Source organism: Lolium rigidum, chromosome 2 (assembly GCF_022539505.1).
Source record: "Lolium rigidum isolate FL_2022 chromosome 2, APGP_CSIRO_Lrig_0.1, whole genome shotgun sequence".
NCBI lineage: Eukaryota > Viridiplantae > Streptophyta > Magnoliopsida > Poales > Poaceae > Lolium > Lolium rigidum.
The window spans coordinates 98,363,761-98,385,382 of NC_061509.1; the positions used below are offsets into that span (position 1 = coordinate 98,363,761).

The window sequence follows — 21,622 nt, forward strand, 5'->3', positions numbered from 1 at the left end:
TAACTGGGCCGTCCGGTGGGCTGTATGCCTCACCACCATCTTTGGGCCGTCCGGGCTTACCGGAATTAGGACCCTATCATGGTACACCTTGGCATATCCCTCACCGACAGAAATGATGTGGTTGCCCTACCGCCTGCACTTCGCAGCGCAATGGGTACGAGCGCAAGCAGGGCAGCGGCGCCGGGAGCAGATCGAGATGCATGAGCGGCCGGAGCGGTCGATTCAGTCGGAACGAACTGATCAGCAACCTCCCGCAGGTTCACAGCGCCATGGTAGCGCTAGGGAGGCACGACGAGGGGGGGTGACATGCGGGACCGGCGGGATTTGAGGAGGCGGCGGGTAGGCGGGAACGAAGGGGAGGGGATTTGTCTTCCACGCCAACGCCTCGCACGGACGAGGTTTGCCTCCGCTGCAGCGCAGCGGGTGAAGAGGCCGCGTTTACCGACCCTCTTAAAAGTATTTACGGCTTTGATGAATTTATGGAATCATGCTGACCCTTCTTTTCAAGAAAAAAAGGTTTATATGTGGATTGGGGCAATATGGGGTTGTGGTAGAGATGCTCTTAAACATTACCCTGAACGTTTCGCAAAAAATAAAAATTTACCCTGCACGGAATAGCTCTTCAGGCAGGCTTACGTGGGCATTGCCAGACGTGCGCCACGTTTGCTCGATCAGGTTCGGTGCTGCTGACGATGAGACCCCAAAAAACCAAAATAAATCAGAAACTCTTCCGCGAGACGGTGAGAGTAGCAGGCTAGCAGCTGGGTTCATCCTCCCAACGCCATTATTTCCCTTGTCTGCAGGTGTACGTACAGGGTCTCCCAGGACGGGAACTCGGCCGATGGAGTCATTGACCACCGCAGGCGCCGAGCGAGCGGCATCCACCGACCAGCAACGGCCGCATGTCGTGCTGCTGGCCAGCCCCGGCGCCGGCCACCTCATCCCGCTGGCGGAGCTGGCGCGGCGGCTCGTCGAGCACCACGGCTTCGCAGCCACCCTCGTCACCTTCACCGACCTGATCTCGTCCCCGGAAGCCCTATCCGGCGTCCCTGCCTGCGTCTCCACCGCCGCGCTCCCTCCTGTCCCGCTCCAGGACCTCCCCGCCGCCACGCCCATGGAGACCGCCCTCTTCGAGCTCGTCCGCCGCTCTCTCCCGCACCTGCGCACCCTCCTGCGCTCCGTCGCCCAACTCGCGGCTCTGGTGCCGGATTTCTTCTGCTCCGCGGCGCTTCCCCTCGCTGCCGAGCTCGGCGTCCCGGCGTACGTCTTCGTCCCAAGCAACCTCACCGCGCTCGCCCTCATGCGCCGCACCGTGGAACTCCACGACGGCATGCCCCCGGGCGAGCACCGTGACCTCCCCGACCCTCTCGAGCTTCCCGGGGGCGTGTTTCTGCGCCGCGCCGACCTCCCTCGCGCGTTCCGGAGCAGCAACGAGCCGGTGTACGCGCACCACCTCGAGGAGGGCCGGCGTAACCGCCAAGCTGACGGCATCTTGGTGAACACGTTCTACGAGATGGAGCCTGCCACCGTGGAAGAATTCAGGCAGGCGGCAGCGGAAGGAGCATGGCCCCCAGTGTTCCCCGTGGGACCATTCGTCCGGTCTGGCTCGGCCGAAACCGGCGACTCTGCCTGCTTAGAGTGGCTGGATCGCCAGCCAACTGGATCTGTGGTGTACGTCTCCTTTGGGAGCGGCGGCTCCCTCTCCGTGGAACAGACGGCCGAGCTCGCAGCCGGGCTGGAGGCGAGCGGCTACAGGTTCCTCTGGGTCGTGCGCATGCCGAGCATGGATGGCGGCGACGAGGAGGAGGAGCACGGACGTTGCAAGAACGGAAACCCACTGGCGTGGCTCCCTGAGGGCTTCTTGGAGAGGACGAAGGACAAGGGTCTCGCCGTGGCGGCGTGGGCGCCTCAGGTGCGCGTGCTGTCTCACCCGGCGACGGCCACCTTCGTGTCGCACTGCGGCTGGAACTCGACGATGGAGAGCGTGTCGTGCGGCGTGCCTATGATCGCGTGGCCGCTGTACGCGGAGCAGAGGATGAACGCCGTGGTGCTGGAAGGGAGCGTCGGGATGGCGGTGCGTGTGCGTCCGCGCGCACGGGACGCCGGCGGCGACGGCGTGGTTGTGTCGCGCGGCGAGATCGCGGACGCCGTGAGGGAGCTCATGGAGGGGCAGGAGAAAGGGCGGGCCGTGCGGCGCCAGGCCGGGGACATGCAGCAGGCGGCGGCGCACGCGTGGGCGCCGGAGGGATCGTCGCGCCGAGCGCTGGAGGAAGTGGCCGCCACGTGGAAGGCGTGGCGCGCTTGTCGAGGGGAAGCAGTAACGGACGTGTCCGCGAGCGGCATGCCGTGATGGTCGTGATGGACGTGCGTCCAAAGTTTGCGTCGATCATCCTAGTTTGTCGTTGGTACTACATCGGTGTGTGTTTGAGCGGAACCGGGGAATAAAGGCTTGTCTGGCCGACGACTCAAGCGCAAAAGAGTCGTCGTTTTTCATCGCACTGGGATTGGGATGATCATCTGCCACACTGCAATTATACCGACCAAACCCATATGCATGTTTACATGGGAAACTAGGGGTTAGAGTGTGTTTGGTTGCTAACAATCCATTTTCTCCTTTCAACGGGCGAAAAAATTGGATTGGTAGGCTGGCCTATCTCAAAACCGTGGCCCGCACACTCCTCAAAGCATCATTTTACCTGCACGTGGAGGAACGCTCGATTTCAGCGTTTCCAACGAGCCAAGTTTATCGCGGCTGAAAAGGGGAAAGATTCGTCCTGCCCGTGCAAGGTCGGAGATGGCGCAAGCTCGCGTCACGAAAAGTCGCGAGAGAAATTTTGTCACCTCTCGCCGATTTCAAGCCCTTATATCACCACACGGCTCACTGGCCGAAATTTCGTCTCCATTTCCTCCCATTCAAGCTCTCCGTCCCGGCTGGTTCACTGACGGCCAGGTAAGAGGCGGAGACTTCCCTAGTAGGAGTTGGACGGCGGCGGTAAGCGGGCTTCCAAGTCTTCTCCGAGCCTAGCAAGTCGTAGATCGGAGTAGTTGATTCGGTTGATCTGAGCCAGAATGTAGGATTTACTCAATCTTGCTTTTGCTTAGTACATGTACATTTTGCTCTGTTGGCACGATTTCTTTTTGTGTAATCATTGTTATGTTTGAAGGTAGCTATTCCATCTCTTGTTTACTTCATATGTAGATCTGGACGAAATCAACCTCATGTATGTCAAATTAGTAAGCTTTTGTGCTAGATTTAGTCGTAATATTGGTAATGTACATGAGTGTGTGCTACATTTACATATTACCTTGCAACTTTGTAGTGATCAACGTTCTACGTCGACTGATTTTTGCCAGCTTTGTAACTGACCCCTACCTAGATGTACACCATCGATGACGTACCTCAATGACTTCGGCCAGCCCTGATTGATATCCAGGACAACATGTCATTAGTTCCTGACACACAGCTAGTACTCACTTACCCGCAGGACTCGGATATGAAGCCGACGCCCCGTTCGCTGCTTGTGGATGAACATGACCTGGCAGCTGCAACCTTGAACGCCAAGAAGAAGGCGAGCAAGGTTTGAAAAGTCCACACCACTAGTGGGGGGCTTAAGTTGGGTAAGTCCACTATGAAGTGGCCACCTTACCTCTCCGTGTACGTCCTGAACCGGATGTGCGAAATCATGAAGATTTGCATCGGGATAGAGAAGGGGTTTATGTAGGTGCAGCTGAATGATTGTGTTAAGAAGATCTTTGACTACATCCACCAAGTGGATCCATATCAGCAAGCTGAGAAACCTCAGCAGTGCCGGATGGGATGAGGACACTCACACCATCATCCTGGAGGACGAGCACTACATAGGCCATGTCTCGGTATTGACCTCTCACTTGCACAATCATTCGTTTTCACAACTTGGGCATGTCTTGTAACCTTCTCCGACTAACCAACTATTTGTCCCCATGTGTTAGGCTCACCTAAAGGACACCGAGTTCCTCAACAAACCAATTACCAACTACTCACAGATGCAACCGATTTTTGCATTTGGCCTAGCCACCGGCAGGTATGCCATGGGCTCCACTAAGCCAGGGCATGTACATTACGTGAAGTGTTATATACTAACCCCTCACATGATGTTGAACTTTTGGTGCTGCAAGCGGTAGAAGTACACCCTCTTGTGATGTGGTGGTAGGATGATACCATAGTAGCTAGTGTGATCGTTAGTAAGATAACGCTAGCTGATAGATTAAACTTATGTGATGTTTTTGCATATATGATTATGCATGCTTATATTGCTTAGTTTATGTCATTACTTGTCCTGCAATGGTATGTTTTTTTATATGTTTCTTAAGCCTTGTCTTGGTAGGAGTACAACTGGTATGTGGACTACTATGGGGGAGTGTCATGTCACGGTGAAGATATCAGCCTGAAGAACTTGATCATCGTCGTCCTTGTGATATGGATCATGTATTTGATGCGGTCGTACGATTGTGTGTCACCTGTAATACCCTAAACCCTGTACTCGTGGATGGTAACCGCACCAACCGTGCGTGCAAGGTGATCGTATCGGAACTTATGTGAGCTGCCAAACGTTGTGTGTTACATGTCCGGTTTTCACTTCTCCCCTCATACCGCTAGTAACATTGTTTGCAACCAAAGCGTAGTGCACAACATAGCCCAACCTACTTCTCCCACCGCTAGTAACATTGTGTTACATCAGCGAAGCCAAAAATATCATTTTGCAGCCTGAAGAATTTCGAAGCATTACTGCCGGCGCACAACCATGCGCACTATTACCCATACTACTGCAGACGCACCACGCTGACATACCGGTGGTACAGAGTTACTACCGACGCACCGGGGCTGCTGCGCCGGCAGTAACTGAGCTACCACTTGCGCACTGGCAGGTGCACCGACAGTAGTCCGTTACCACCGCCCGTTTCCAACGACGGGCTCAGTAGCCCTTTTCCTAGTAGTGCAAACTCCGTTTCTCCTCATATGGTATCCACTTGGTAAAATGGAAAAACAGGGAAATTTCCTTGCAAGCAACCAATCACGCCTTAAACTCGCTCGCTGGTGACTGGTTTCCGGTAGTGTGTGCGGCGGCACTCGCTGGTGACTGGTTTCCGGTAGTGTGTGCGACGGCGAGAGGCTTTTCTCCGGCGCCGATCAACACCGGACCCTCACCTCCGATCTGCTATCTTGCACGTTTACCGGCCTTGGCAAGGAGAGCTGTGGCATACTGGCATACTGGCATGTGGCAAGGGAGATCGGATCCGGTCTCAAGGCAGAACTGAAGTACCGCGGGCACTAATGGACTACACAATGACAGAGCCATCATGTTTTTATTGCTCCGGTGGTGATATGTGTATCGTCCTTATGCAATCCATGATATGTAGTAATAAGGATGGATAATACTTGATAATTGAGATTTTTGTAATATGAATGGTTCCAGGCCAGGGTTTCGCCCCTTTTCAGGGGGGAAAAAACACATAAATAACAGCTACGTCAAAATTTACTTTGCGAATCACATGTCCAATAAACATTTTGATCACATGAACATCAGTAGGTAGGGAACAAAGAAATACGAGTATCATGGACATTGCCTTGTCCAGGAGACTATGTAATACTGAAGATGCTATAAGTTCATATTATTATAGTAAAGTTTGATAATTTACATCTCAAAGATGTCACGATGATAAGAAATGGAAAAGCAAATGATGTATAAGCCGGACCGATGTTGCTGCCTCTAGAACCGCTATACATGCTGGAGCAAAAATAGCTCAACATAAGGTGTATTCGCAATCAAGCAAACGGGTCAGGATCTCCTGGCAGCTTGGACGCTTATCCGGTTCTGCCCAGCAATCTATCCAACAAAATTGCAGCATGTTTCAGCGTCAGGTACTTACAGAGTTTACGAAATATACTGAACTTTTGCATATATTTCAAATATAGGAAAATTTGGAAAAATAGATGTCTGCAGGTTGCAAACTCGTACAATTAATGCCAGAATAATATCACGGCAACAATTGTGTAAAAAGGAATAATTCCACCACAAATCAAATATATCTATATTCTATAGCCGGAAGTATCAGACAAGTTCCAGTTTCTTTTATAGCTTTTAAAGAAATGATTTAGGGGCTGCTTGGAATGGGCGTAAATTAGTGTGCCTACTGGTATTTAGCTCAAAATCAAACTAAATGCCAGTATATATACTAATTTTACACCCATTCTAAGCAGGGCCTTAGATTTGTCCATTTACAGAGAGGAAAATCTCATGTAGCTAAAGTTGGTCGATTGTGAGTGTAAAATAAACATAAAGTACCTGATATCAAGCTACCCAGAGGTCCCTCTGGTATTTCCAACCTTGCCCCTTCGTTCGCGACGGAGTAAACAACCTTAAATTACACAGCACTTCCCGTGAATCGATTTACTTCAGATGACGAAATGGGTGGGATGAACATGTATGTTGGTTACCTGAACTGGCGGCTTTCCTGCCCAGGGCCTACTCAGAGTGCAAAGCTCCCACATTATAACTCCAAGGCTGAAGATGTCACACTTTTCTGTAAATGGTTCGTTACGAATCAGCTCTGGAGCCATCCACTCTGGAGTGCCTGCAGATGAGTTGTCACTCATTGCAGAATTCGACATTACCCGAGAAAGCCCAAAATCACACAACTTGACTGTCCAGTGCTTGTTAACAAGGCAATTTGCACTCTTTAGATCCCGATGAACTATCTTCAAACGGTGCATACACATAAGACCCCTTGCACAAGCAAATAACCAGATGAAGATTTACATAACAACTGAAGGAAATATATCAGGTACTCCTAAAGCACACAAATGCTAGTGATAAACAGGTGTCATGTGCTCACCTACAGATGTCGCGGAGCATTTTTAGCCTCCTTCGCCAACTGATCTTACTTTTCTGGCCACTAGTGTGAATTAAGTAGTACAGAGAACCCATTTCCATATATTCAGTGACTAGAGATAAGTGAGGAGGCTTCATACATGCACCAAGGAATAATATCACTGCAGTCCAGAGGAACATAATCATTGTTAGAAGACTTGTTCTAATTGCATCAGAAGTTCTTGCATGAATAGGAAATAACATTTTGGACAGTAAGAGCAATCAGATCATCACAAACTGCTGTGAAGTGATTGTACAGGAAATACCATTGGGATGTCGGAGACGACTGAAAATAAGAAAAGAAAAAAATAAGAGAACAGAATTTCAAGATAATCCATAACAAAGATTACAACAAAAGCTACATGTAGAACCTAAGTATGGAGATCTCGTTGCAGAAATCTTCCATATTCTCCATTGTTAAATCTTGCTCCAAAAATACTTTTATAGCTACATCTGTTCCATTCCAGATGCCACGGAATACTTCTCCAAAAAAACCTAAAAGCATTAAGCATGAGTATTAGCTTTAATTAAAGAAACCACTGTAGAGAAATTCAGTTTCAAGACTCCAACAGGTAATTGTAGAACAGCTATTCCTTTAGAAACATCACGTTTATCTAGCAAGTCCATAGAAGTAACAAAATGTAACTTCTTAGGCAGAACTTCGAGAATATAGACCAAAATGGATTGATGAGAGAATGAACTTGCCTATTCCAACACGAGTGCCAACAGTAATTTCTGAGAATTCGATATGCCATTCCTCAAAAGGCAGTAACGGCTTGTTCAGAAATGGTGAAGATTGCAACGCCTTATTCCACTTGGACATCAGATCTGCTGCTGTAAGGAAGTCAGCTGGTTCTCCGAGATCAGAACCATGGTTGCCTAACCGATGGGGTGATGAAGGTAAGGACAATGCCTTCTGGGTACTAATCTGCCTTCTTGAACCCTCCTGAACATTTGGTTCTCTTACAGACACCTCATCACCATTGAAACCACCAACTGATTCCTATGTATTATAAGAAATCAATTGCAATATGTTAACCACCAAAACGTAAGTAATTTAGAGCCATTCCGACAACTATTAAGTGTATTACACTGTGAAAAGAGAACAAGTTCTTCAAAAGAAGCAGGCTGTGCAGAGATCAGTGAAAATCGAGTAGAACTGTGTCAGCAGTCAAAAGGACAAAACTTACATTTTGTTGCGAATCATTTGAATGTCCTGGACTACCATCATTATGTGCCCTTGAATGGCGATTTTTCCGCATGCTTTCACTAATTTCTTTGACTGCCCTGAAGACAAGCAAAACATCATACTATATCAAACCGGACATTCTGAAAAGAGGAAGTTGCACAAAAATTCCTTGAGGTGGGTGCAAGTAAGTCCAGGAACTTAGAAAATACACTTGCGTGTTTAGAACCCAAGCAAACCCTACCACAAAGTTGGCTAGCCAAGGTTTTGGTAAGTAAATGTTGGCAAAGTAGTACACTAGACCTAGACTGGACAGAGGACATATGGGCATGCCTAAAATTTGGCAACCATGCAACGACAAGCAAATTGTTGCTCATGACCCAAAAATGGTATGGATTTAGGCAACCAAACACTACCCTTATAAACTATAAACTTGCATTAGTGGTTCAAATTAGTCTATATGTTGTTTTGCTCGCCTGAAAATCTTCCACGTGGAAAGAAAGCCTTATATGGAATCTACACACCATCCATGTAGTTCTCTTCCTCTTTTCCTCGCTTTCTCTCCTCATCGATCCTCCCTGCCTAAGCTGCCATGGATATGTCCTCTTCACCGAGCCTGAGGTCTCGAGAACCCCAAAAATGGTCATAGCACCTACCCTGCTAATCCCCTTCCTCTCAACTTCAGCGACATGGCCTCCCTCGCTGCGGACGTGGGCACCGTCACTCGCCTCCGCCACATTGTGCTTGTGGCTGGAGCTCCAACCTCTAACATCGACCTGTCATTCACTCTATAATCGGACATAAAGAGAAGGATAAAATAGAAGAGGCAAAATGAAGAAAACAAAAGAAACACCATATGTTATTCCTCCTTTTGCTCAGGCCTAAAAATCTCCTCAAAATATTCAGTCTATTTGATTCAGTAGATAGATCATCCTACTGAATCAGATATGAAGCCTCTCCAAAAAAAAAAAAAGATGGCAGTACCAGCAATACCATTCTGATGGCATCATTATTTCATCACTGGCGGCAGCGTGGTTTTGAAGCCAGTTCGATCTCCAATCTCATCTCACATCCAATGCACCGGTTCTTCTCATCCAAGTTAGTTTCATCAAAGGTGTAGGGTAACCAGCAGGACAAGACAGCAGCAACAATTTTTTCTTCAGTCACATAGAAAAAAGTACTCCTAAACAAGCATGATGTGCACTATAGCATGTTTGGTAAGAGATGGAGAAAAAGAGGGAGAGACGAAAGGCGGGAGCGGTGTGTTCAGAGAAGCTGGTGAGAGGGGGAGAAGAGAGGTGGAAGGTGACACAGAACCCACATAATATTCAGTACCGCATGGATGCTTAGTTTACTAGCAATAACCACCTTCTGATTTAATTGGGCCACTGATGCAAGTTTGTAATGACTAGTTTGGAAGTTTATGCATATATCCTTGCACCCAGCTTGCAAATCTATGGACCTATAGCGCAATTCACTCTTCTGAAAAGAACAAAATAAAGAAAAACAGAAAATCCATGGAGAGAAGCTTTCATCTTACTTGTGACAAAACAGCACAGCCATATCAAATGTGAATTTGTGATTCAAAGAAATAGATGATGGCAAACGAGTAAAGCAATATAAACAATTGGTACATTTTAGACACGCAGCTTCTGGGGGGGGGGGGGGGGGGAACATGTAACCAGCTCCGAGATAATTACGTGAAATACAAAGCGGTTTACATTCCTAGAAGACGGAACTAAGACAAACTCTGGGAGTAAAATTTATGAAAATTTGAACTACATTGATTCATCATGCGGGTACTAGGTAATAGTAAGAGAGAATTCCTTATTTGGCCTTTGCTAAAGTTTGCATTCCTTTCTTGGCCTTGGTAAATTTTCTCTTCCTTTCTTGACACACAAAATTTGGTTGGTTCCTTATTTAGCCCTACCGTCAATTCCGTTAGCCACTTCCGTCAAACATTTTTTTGCTGGACTTGTATACCCCTGTAGATTGCTCGCTGAAAGAAATAAGGAAAAAAGAAAGGGAACGCTCGACCGCCCCGACCCCCTGTTGACCCGGCGGCGGAAGGTGCTACGGCTTTGGGCACGGATGGAGAAGTGGGAACGGCCGCGGAAGATGCTTAGATGCTGCAGCGGTGAATGGAGACCCGAGCACGGCAGCGGAAGGTCACTGCAGCGGAGGGATAAGGGGCGGCGGCAGAGCTTCCATCTGCGAGCTCTCCGGCGAGCGGGGCTACGGTTTTGGGCGCGGATGGTTTCCTGCTTCGTCCGTCCGCCTCTTGCCTCGAACTGTATTTTCGTTTATTTTGATTTCTGTGGTGGATTGGATCTGAGCAGCTCGGTTCTTGTCAGCAATTTAGGCGGAGAACCTTGAGGAGACGGCGGCGTCAGCGACGACTTTGGGAACGACGACCCCAGCCTACGCCCAGCGGCGACCATGCGCGAAAAGCAGCGGCTCTTCGTGGAGGCCGCTCTCGAGATGCAGCGCCTCTCCGGCGTCACACGACTGTCGCCCTTGCCAGTGCTGGTCATGGCCCGTGGATGCATTTTACCCTGTGGACTTGGCATGGCCATGGATGCATTTTACCCCGTAGACTTGTAAGGTGTGTACTTGTACTGTGCCGTTTGAGTGAACTTTCTGTACTTGGCAGCATGTATGTGAGTATGTGACCATACGTCTGGTGTACGTATTCCCTGGTGGTGATATCTATCCATGTCTATAGTTTTGGAACTTGTACATGTTGTGTTACGCATTATTATATATTTATATGTGAACTGTGTGGCATCTAGTTACAGGGGAGATTTTATCAAATATTGAATTTTTATAATCCGAGCTAAGTTTTCCAATTCAAATCGTCATGTGTTCGGTTACAACATTATTATAGCTTTTTCAGAGTCATTTCGTCACATATTGCAGCAGGGGCAAAAGTGCCATCTTAGACATCCACCTAACACCGTTAGTGATTAAATTGTACTAGAAGGCCAAATAAGGAACCAACCAAACTTTGTGTGTCAAGAAAGGAAGAAAAAAATTACCAGGGCCAAGAAAGGAAGGCAAATTTCAGCCAGGGTCAAATAAGGAATTCTCTCTAATAGTAATGGCTGGAGGGGGGCATAAGGTAGAATACATCTTTCAGACGACATGGCCATAGATGAAGTGAACCGGGAGTCTGGAATAGTACCTAGTTTGCTTTCTTTTGCATAATTTTGATAAATCTTAAAAAATATTATATTGCATATCTAGAAGCCAACCAACTATTTTAGTCAGGTTGATCTTTTGAGTAAAATATAAATGTAAAGGTTCTTACTGGACTTGGTACAACTCTTTGTTGTACAGAGAATTAAATCATTTTTACCAACCTTGCAAAATCGTCACCAATTTCAGGGGCAGTGCTCATACTTTTTTGTCGTCCTCTGCGCACATTTGATGTTGATGCACCATCTGACCTACCATCAAGAAATACATGCTTAATTAGGACAAGAAGAAAATAATATTGCAGCATTAGCAGCACTGTTGACTGCAACATTGTTAATCATTAATAACTTGTAAGGGTAAGCTGGCTTTCAAAGTTGAGTACAGATTAACACAGCTTTTGTTCATCAAAAAAATTGGCATAGCATAGAGGTGCAGATTAAATTTGCATAGATTGTGAATCTCAAACAAAAAAGGGAAGCATCAAGTGTAAAAAGATATTTATGCCCTAAAGCATGACTCCAGTGAGCCGAGTACAACTTTAATTGCACCGCTGTGAGGAGATATGTTAACATGACCGTGCTGAGAAAATCCAGGGATTTATTCTCAGCATAAGGGGGAAATCCAAAAAACCAGTCGGTACCAATTCTCACAGGTAAACTGCAAAATAAAAAAGGGCAATATGCCAATTGAAAGTAAATCTCAAAGGTTGAACCAAGAACCAATATGAGAAGTCAGATCCACCCAACTGGCTTCCAAAGTTGAGTACAGATTAACACAGCATAAAGGTGCAGACTAGATATGCAAAGATCGTGAATCTCAAACAAAAAAGAAAGCATCAAGTGTACAAAGAAATGATCTATAACACACTCCAATGGGCTGAGTACAACTTGATTGCATGAATGGTAAGAGATCTGTTTAGATTACCGTGCTGAGAAAATCCAGGAATTTCACCTCAAAATAAGAAGTCCAAGAAACCGATCGGTAGCAGTCGCCACCGGTAAACCCAAAAAACGATGCAATATGCCAATTGAAAGTCAATCGCAACGGTTGAACCAAGAATCAATTAGAGAGATCAGATCCAACCCGTTACCAGTCAGAACCACCTTTGGGAGCAGCGGGAACTGGTCGGAACTACCGTAGGCTGAAGCCACTAAGCATCACCCTTTGAAGACTGGTGTGGTTGTAGGAGATGCCGCAAAGAGCGGATGATCTCGAGGATGACAGCGCTGACAACGAAGAAGTCTCACTCTACGACTTGATGATAAGAGAGATGGGAGGGGAGGGGAGGGGGAGGAGAAGGTACTGACAAGGCAGTCCCGGACATAAATAGAGAGGAGAGAGCGAGGAGGTTAGAAGGGTATTTGTGTCTTTTGCAGCACACTAAATAGCAAAGTGACAAGAACGGCAATAAACGGACCCAGGAATCAGTGGAAACACCCTTTTTTTCAGTGGCAGATGAGGAAACGGGCAATTGTGAAGTGGCAAATAAGGATTTAATTTCTCTTAAAAATATGATATCAATGAAATGAAAAGGCAACAAGTGATGCCCAAGGACTTATTGCCAAGTATAAAAAAAAAATTAGTAAAGCAAAAAAAATGAAACATAAGAACTCTTTGGCTCTATGAATAATTTCCACATTACTTGGCATATTTGTACAATCATAAATGTTGCTACCTGCAATGTGCGGGTATTTCCTTTAAACTATGGCAGTGAGAACTATTTGACTATTTCCTTATTTGTATACAAATGAACAAAGTAGAGACTTACTGAGGTACCTTGATACAGCTACACCATCTCCGTACTGTCTATCACCCAAGTTAGAGCGCCCATGAGCTCTGGACAATGGATGCTCAGGACTACAAAAACAAAGAAAATACATTTTAATCTAAAACCATTTTGAATCTTCAAAGCTGGTATAGATTATATACTAGGATGCACACCTCAAATACACTGTGAAGAAAAATTAATAATAATACAGGACCGAAGATAAAACAGGCACGAAACAAAACCCTCAAATAGATATACAAATATGGGACAAATAACTTAATTTATGGACCGTCTACTTATTCCAAGACATTTTAGTCACTTAAATATCAGCCTTAGTTTGGTCATACTTTTAGGCCTCGTTCGGTTATCATGGAACAAATCCAAGCATGGATCTGAACCCCGTGGGGATTTGGTTGTGCCCTAGGCTCCACCCAATCCCTCTGTGGATTAATCACCATAATTTAATGCATTAATTTTTCGTTCGGTTATCCCAGAACCAGTAGAAACCTCGCCATGGAAACAACAAGGTCACAGCCTCATTTTCGCGTCCGCTCTCTCGTGGAAATAATTCCAGAGGTCTCGTGGGGCGACAATTTTTCCAGGCCTGGACAGAAGAAAATGAACGGGATGATCTGGGTTGTAATCCCTCCCGGATGTAAACGAAGAGGGCAGATTCGTTGCGCTGGAAAATTTCACTCGCCGGGCTGGAATCCAGGAATTGGGCCACAATCCAGATCAATCCCTACCTACTGGGGATTAAACGAACGAGGCCTTAGATGGAAAGCAGTAATCTGGGGATGGCCTGCCAATGTGACAGCTGGCAGGGCCATGTGGAGATAGCCATCAAAATGAGAGTCCATGGCATGTCATGCATCATCATGTCCATGCTTTATCGTAAGAAGGAATCAGACTAAATATTTATAAAGTGGCGGGGTTGATACGGTGAATTGTAAAGCAAAAAAATTAAAAATAGCCTGAAAGAAAATGAGTTAAAGCGCATTTATCTATCCAGTTAATTTGATGTTACAGTTAAGTCTTAAGCTGTTAAACTTTTGCAGTGTATGTCATGTCATCTCATTGGCATACTAGTATAAAGACATTCCGTTTGATCATTGTAAAATGGCATCCCCTGCGAAAACCAATAGGAGGGAAGTTTTTCTTCCTTCCCCGATATCCCTCGCTCTATCCAACTATCTAAAAGAACTATCCCTTCCTATTTGTTTGTCCTAATGAGACATTCAAGTTAGCCCAACCCAAGGGGTAATCCAGCTACAAATGAAAGAGTAAAGCGCTCCCGGGCCAGAACTTCTTGTTTCAGAGGGGGGAAGTGATCTCTGACCGCGTGCCTGTTGAAGAATGAGCCGGCAACTATATCGAGGAAGGAAGAAAAACCTCCACTTGGAAACCCGAATTCATTGGTTTCAACTATTACAACCCAAAACTACTTATCTTTAGCAGGAAATGTATTAGGCAATTAAATCTAAAAAAATCGGGGAGTACCAGTTTGATAAGCATGTAGTCCATGTCATGGTAAGGTTAGATGGGGAAATCCTTTTATAAATCTCCAATCAATATAAGATGTTTAATCACGCGAGAGAACACAATAATATCTCTTCTACCTTGCCTCCTGGGGAGGGAGCTTTCTTTCTCTTCTCCAAAAATTCAGAACATCTCAATATTGTCTTTGTTTTCTTTTCAAGGATACACCCTGGAAAGGTGTATCAATCACATAGAAGGGCGCCAAAGAAGGCAAAGTTCATGCTGCCAACACGGGGTGGCAGCTTCCCACCCAAAGCGTACTCTCCTAACTGCCACAGTAACTCTCTCGGTTCCGGGAAGGAGAAAGCGGTGCCACGAACAGCTTCGCCAGGCGCCACATATCGTATTCCACCTTGATCATCTCTCTAATAGCCATCAGAGACGCCATCTCTGTGTTGAAGACCACGTCGCTCCTGTGCCCCCACGTGCACCAGAAGATCAGGATGATCACAATATTGTCTTTGTGACGTTCCTTGTCGTCGACATTGCATCAAAGGAGTTCTTTATGAAATGGCACAAACATAGCGGAAGGTGGACATTGCTTGGTTAATTGGGAAACCGTGTTTCGACCGAAGCATCTAGGAGGTTTAGTTATTCCCAAACTGAAACACGCACAGCAGCCCTGACTTGGCAAGGTCATGGAGAGAGCTGCCCGCTGTTGCTGGCGATGAAGAAGCTGTTATTGTCTATGCCACAGCAGCTGAGTCAATTGATGGTGGCAAACCAAATTGTTTTGGTAAGACGCATGGATCCACGAGAAGCCCATCGCCCTGATAGCCACCTGGGATTTTCATAGTCCGATGTCTGATTCAGCAGTATATACATGCAACTCTCTTGCATGGTCTTTAAAAAAAGCATTCCTCCTCTATGCTACGAGTGTTGTTGGGGATTGCGTACTTCTGTCATCACCGCTACTTGTCCGATTGTCTTCATCGTCGAGTTCCATGGTGCGAAGGTTGGTTGGTTTCTTCAAAGGTTACATCATGGAGTCATCCACAACCATGGTGATGACTATAATCAGATGGTTGTAGACTTGCAGGTACTTCAAAATCAGCATGAACGTCTACCCAGTGCAGATAAAGTTGCTCATACTTCCGGCAAGGCTAGATACACCAACTTCACGTCCAACATGGCACTGCTCCTTCTGACCCCACAATCCAGAAGCAGTGCATCTTCTCTGAAGCCATATACAGCTGAAGTTATCAGTGGGCAATCCAACGAAGATGGATGATCTCGTGCACCGCTGTCGTGTGCCTCACCCGTCCAAGGGGTTACTTGGGATACCCATGGCCCTAGCAGCTCGTCCTCGAGCTGCATGTTCGAGTGGGTGTGGTGTTGTAGGCCACGACCCATGCGGCAGCACTATGTAAGGTACTACCTCTGTTCGGTTTTAATCAACGCAGGAACACAAGCCAAATGAACTAGCAGTGGTTCTAATTAAAGTCAATTAAATAGGAACAGAGGGAGTAGCAGCTAAGGTGGCAGCTAGGAGTACTGTACAAGAAAGGATGGAATTGCCATCTTAAGACACACAGATGATACTCTATTTCTGCTTGAGGAAGAAGGTGATCCAAGAAACATAAAATTCATTCTTTGCTCACATGAACACTTGAACGAATGTTTTATATAATAAGAATGTTCATAAAACTGAGATGATCTGTTTTGGGAATGCCAAAAGAAAACATTCACCACTTGAAGACATATTCACGTGCAAATTCCACCACTTGAAGACATATTCGCTTGCAAATTGGCTCCCTATGATATACCTTGTGATCCTGTTGACAATAAAAGGTCACCAAATAAACACTGGAGACCCAGTTCAGGAAATCCAAACTAGCTTATTGGGGAAGGGAAACTCCTATCTACTAGTAGTAAATCCATTAGCAGGATGTCCCTATATTATTTCCCAGTGACCCGGACAAAACCGTCTTAACTGGATGATATTTGGTTGACCTGGTGACCCAGGTTGGCTTTAACTGCCTCCGCAGATCTTGTGCATGAAACTAAAAGGCAAAAGTACACTCAAAAGAAATTTTCAAGGCCAAATTCACGAGCACAACTGTCTTTTGAGGGCCATTAGATTTTTCTGTGTATATAATTTTAGATTTGGCGGCTAGACGGAAGGAATTTGGGTTTTAGGAGGTGGCTCAGACCTCATCTTTATCGGGGACCAGCACTCCTGCAGGCTGCAGTTCAACAGCGGCAACGGAGGTAGCAAAACTACACCCTTTCGTGCTCTGAGCCTGAGGCAGAGTCACGCTGCCAACCACGACAACGTGCAGCCGTACTTGGTGGCAGCGGCCTTCTCCAAGACTCCAGAATGTACGAGCATTGTTTTGCACTCTTGCTGAGAGCTTGAGAGATGAAATTTACATCAGAGATAAGGATTACGATTTTAAAGCAAAATCACTCAATGATGCAGGGGATCACCAAATACTAGTCCAAATACTGATGGAAGCCACAGAACCAAAACTAATAAAACCCCAGATTCTTCTGCAGCCAAAACAGTCATCTCTTTTCTGATATTATTGGTCATTACTATACAGCCAATTATATATTCATATTTATAAAAATCAATAAAGTACACGGTCCGACCAATGACCCGGCGATCTGACCACTTGGTCAGTGACCTGACACATAGGCCAGGCATGATAACTATGGGCAAGAGTACATGGCCACACCGAAATAACATTTAGTATAACTTACAAGCGTAAACTATTGGCTGAGTTCGTTCTACAACCCCGAACTCCAAAACCAGTTAGGAGACCCTGGACAGTTCACCTTACCCCCTCTTCTGAAACCATGGTGGTTTTGCCTCTTGAGCCTATGTGTCTATTTTTCATCGACACTAAGTCGGCATCGTCCACATTTTGAAGAAAAAACAATGGTCAAGAAAATGAGACTAGCTGCATTTCGCATTGAGGTGGAATATGATAATCCAGCTTTTCATATTTCTCTTTTGGCTAACCAACTTTTTTTCTGCTTGTAGCTATTTGCCGATGGCAATTTACAAAAAAAGTACAGCACAACACAAGTCAGGATCAACAAACTGAGTCCAAATCTTAATAATCAACGAAAAATATAAAAAAAAATTAGTTAAATATTAATTATGAGAATAAAAATCAATGTGGAAAATAATTTGAAACCAAGAAAAAATGAGTAATCATAAACAGAATTGGAAAAACTAAAGTTGGTTGAAATAAATAAATGCAGGTAAATATGATAAGTATCTGGATGCCTTTGATCGATCTTTATAAATTTACAGCATTTCCCTCTTTCCGAAGTTTCTATTTAAAAAAGTGAAGTATTATCAAAGGTAAAAGAACTAAACCACATGGGTCATTACAGCTCAAAAGTATATCCTAATTAATAAAGAAAATCCTAAAATTTTCTCATTTTTCAATATCTGATTATTTATACTGATTCCTTAGTTTCCAGATTTATTGAATTTATTTTTCCACACTATTTCAGATTACTTCCCTTTGTTCATAGAAAAATTCATCTGTGTTTCTATTTTATACATTTTATATTGTATATTGTCTTCTATCTTCCCAAAATGCAGACTGTCGATTTGTCCATGTGGACATAATGCTATGCACATAGACCACAGTCAAAAATTATAATCATGGTTTCAGAAGAGGGGGTAAGTTGAATGGGTTTGAAGCTCTAGGTGTGTTATAACCTGGTTTGAAGCTCGGGGTTGTCTATTAAACTTTGTTAACGGTTCAAGGTTGTGAAGTGCACTGTTATCTTAGAGAATCGGTCCATTATTTGTAGACCAATGGACCTAAGCGCCTAGGGCTTCTCTGGATTGCAGACTTTTTATAGGAATTTACGGAAGTTTCCATCCTTACAATTTTTCCTATAAGATCTCTTTGTATCACTAGATTGAGTTTGTAAAGTTCCTATGGAATGCATCTGTTGACCCATGTTCCACGAGAATTCTAGCATAAGCTCAAACAGAAAAAAAAATCTTTATAAGTCCAATGCAATTTGTCTATAACTATCTCTACTCTCTTCTCATTCCTGTACAACTTTTTTGTTCATTTGATGTGTACTATCTAAAGGTAGCACTGCAAAAAAATCGAGTGTTTAAGATACTATATGAAGCTATGGTATGTGACATTCCAGTCCTGTGACATTCATGTTCCCACGTTTTCTAATTCCTACACCCCATAAAGGCCATTGAAGTGCTGATAGAGAGAATACAATTATCACTCTAATGTACCACAAGTGATAATCACTGCAGGCATGCCAATCTCTAAGTGCACATACCAAAACCATGTTGCTAAAATCCTACAGGACAGCCACCATGGGCCCCCGCTCTCCTATGTAGATACGAGTTCCAACGGTAGACAGAGGTTGAGCAGCTACCATGCATATTAGTGGCACTGGTACAAGATAATAAGATACAGAATTTTGACAGACCAAGATGAACGACTAATCACTAGGGCAAAGGAGATCTCAAGCCAAACTAAAAGAACCATGTAATGAATATTTTTTACCAGATTACTGACAATTGCTACCGTGGAAACAGAAAAGGATAAAACTAAGAACCTTGAACTGGCAGTTCTTTGATGTTCACTAACTTTCCTCCCGCGGCGTCCGCTGAAAGCATTGGCAACATTTGGTTCGCTATGTGATGAACTGCTAAGCCATGAAAGTAATTCTGGAGTTAAGTGAACAATTAAAAAACATAGCAAAAAATGAAAAGGAAAAGAAATGGAAGAAAATTGTTATATATATTTGAGGCTTACGATCTCAATTTACCCTCCATAGAGTTCGACGTTCGACGCATGATGTCTCTTAGAGACGGAACTTTAAAGGATCTATTGTTTTCATCTTGCTCTTGCCTGAAAAAGCGACACACGTTAGCAATATGTGCCTCTCAGGTAAAATACAAAGGCCCTACAAGGTTATGTACTTCTGCTTGTATAAGACCAAGAGTCTAATGCTTAGAAAAACAAATTATTCGTTGACAACCAATCATGCTGATACCCTATTACTAAATATATGGCAAGGGACCAAACATAACCATAACCACATACAGGTATCATCAAAAAGAGAATAAACAAGCATACCGTTGGGAGCACAGAGGACTATTAGGTTCAAGGGGAGAATCACAAGAATCATAATCAGCAGAGTCACTCTCTCCAGCTGCAGATATATGAGATGTGATAATTGCCTTGGATGAGAATGGAACAAGTTGTCCTGGAAAACGCATTAGATCAACTAGAAACTCCACGGAATTCAGCATAACAACAACAGACATATGTTTGGGTGAGTCATCGTATTCATGAGATTCTTCATTGGGAATGCCCTGCACAAGGCACATATTAAAATAACAAAGTAGTGTAGTGTTGAGAAATTTTACAACTGGAGAAGAATCCTATTTCCAAGTGCAGATGCTGTAATGAAAACTTGAAAAGGTAACAAATCTAACCACCAACAGCTTGGAATCAATACCAACAGAGTCGGCAAGGACTTTAAATAATATTGCTCTGGGCCTACAAGATCCATGTCTTATCTGCCCCAACAATCGAATTCCCCTGTTTTCCATGAAATGAGAAATTTCTTCAGAGGAAGTTCTTGCAGGACTGAGCTGTGGGTTTGGTCGCTTATAGAAGTCGCAAACCTACAATTATCATTGAAAATTATGTTCGCGCAAAAATATGTTATTGTATCATTACAAGCTGTAAGAAATGTAACTAAAGAGCTTTTAGAATGTGTAATTAGAATCATATATGTACAGGCTGGGAGTAAAAACAATCTATGATTCAGAAATGTGTTATTTATACATCAAGCAGCAATTAAAACCCACAAAACACTTCAAAGTAGGAAAAGTTTGGTAAACTATTTACACAGAAATTGTTGTTCGGGAAAATGCAGCTAGCAGTGTTTTAAAAGAACAGAAGATGTCATCACTGTCCCCCATTGCACAAAGGATCTCAGAGAGAACTTACCAACCCTGCAAGCTTTTTAATCATTGCAGCTAGGTTCGAATGCAACCCTTTTACCAGAGCTACACTTAGCTGCTTTATTGCGGATAGCTTCTTATCCTTCTCTAAGTCGACAAGAATTATCTCAGCCTTGAAGCCCTCTATTCCAAGTGAGTATAGATCATCTGGAGAAGGAATGGTGTCAAAGCACTCCTTCAGTTTCTTATCCTGCAAAGTTCAAAATGATAGTATAAAATAAAAGGTACAGATGGAGTGCTCGTATTTTTCTTAGCAGCACAGCGCCTCGAATAAGATCCACTTACCGAATTATTGAATAAAATCACTTACCGGAATAATTGAATAAAACCCGTTGGGTATCGGACTTGATAGAGACCCGGTAGACCATAATGCCTGAGAAGCGCAGAATGCGTGGTCAACTTCCCTAGAATTAAGAGAAGCATCCGCAAAATCGGAATTGCGGTCCTGTTTAGCCGGGGAATTGGACTGGAACTTGTGCCCGGGCAACCAGTTCGGATCGGAAGAGTGTGTGTCGGATTGCCCTTGGCCATCTGGCAGATCATCCATCTCCGAAATACGTCACAGTGTAGAATCATTTTATGAATGTCATGATAGAGGCCAGTCGGTCTGCAGATGGAAGAGTGAAACAGGTAGCGTCGAATTAATTAGACACGCAACAAGTGTTACTACAAGTGTTGCGCAAGCTGAAAAGCGCTGGGAGAGGGGACGCAGCAAAACTCGCTCTCGCGCATTCAACGCCAGAGCCCGGAGGCGTGCAGGTCAAACCCTCGCGGCGTTGACCAGCGCAGCGAACCCGGCATTACCACCGTTCGCATGCCCACCGCTCCGCCGACGAATCGAGCGGCCCGAATCCCGCAGCGTCGTATCCACAGATCCCCTTCACGCAAGGAGTGCAAGCAGCGGCCGCATTCAACGGAACGGAACGAGACGGGAGGGGAGCAGGCACACCTGGGGACGCGGCGCGGAGAGGAGAGGAGAGGAGTGCCTCGGCCGCGGGATTCCGGCGGGCGCGCGAGCCCAAGTCGCGCGTGGAGTAGCGCGCGCG

General features: G+C 45.1%; 2 protein-coding genes across 3 annotated transcripts; one reads left to right on the plus strand and one right to left on the minus strand.

Annotated features, from left to right (window-relative positions):
* The first annotated feature begins 841 nt into the window (after positions 1–841).
* Positions 842–2,350, plus strand: LOC124689985 (hydroquinone glucosyltransferase-like). The gene has a single exon (XM_047223437.1). It carries the CDS (start codon positions 842–844, stop codon positions 2,348–2,350), a length of 1,509 nt encoding a protein of 502 aa, XP_047079393.1.
* Positions 2,351–5,622: 3,272 nt separating this feature from the next.
* On the minus strand, positions 5,623–21,622 carry LOC124692120 (serine/threonine-protein kinase EDR1-like). 2 transcript variants are annotated; one of them, XM_047225425.1, is made up of 17 exons: positions 21,526–21,622; positions 20,887–21,183; positions 20,563–20,766; positions 20,043–20,234; positions 19,681–19,919; positions 19,357–19,452; positions 19,157–19,246; positions 13,069–13,149; positions 11,457–11,543; positions 8,099–8,195; positions 7,614–7,911; positions 7,280–7,403; positions 7,175–7,194; positions 6,874–7,030; positions 6,476–6,764; positions 6,324–6,396; positions 5,623–5,864 (listed from the first exon to the last, which is right to left on the minus strand). In XM_047225425.1, exons 2-17 carry the CDS (start codon positions 21,121–21,123, stop codon positions 5,782–5,784), a joined length of 2,367 nt encoding a protein of 788 aa, XP_047081381.1. In that variant the 5' UTR covers positions 21,124–21,183; positions 21,526–21,622; the 3' UTR covers positions 5,623–5,781. The 2 variants fall into 2 exon arrangements, with proteins under 2 accessions (XP_047081381.1, XP_047081380.1); XM_047225424.1 differs by having other exon boundaries at positions 19,157–19,249.

What these genes read in the sequence shown, in the direction of transcription:
- LOC124689985 (XM_047223437.1), top strand. Translation starts at nt 842, where the DNA reads ATGGAGTCATTGACCACCGCAGGCGCCGAGCGAGCGGCATCCACCGAC.
- LOC124692120 (XM_047225424.1), bottom strand. Translation starts at nt 21,123, where the DNA reads ATGGATGATCTGCCAGATGGCCAAGGGCAATCCGACACACACTCTTCC. An exon ending in TTGATTCCAAGCTGTTGGTG is followed by an intron (nt 19,920 to 20,042) that starts GTTAGATTTGTT and finishes TGCCTTGTGCAG; the next exon opens with GGCATTCCCAATGAAGAATC. An exon ending in CAAATGATTCGCAACAAAAT is followed by an intron (nt 7,912 to 8,098) that starts GTAAGTTTTGTC and finishes TATAATACATAG; the next exon opens with GAATCAGTTGGTGGTTTCAA.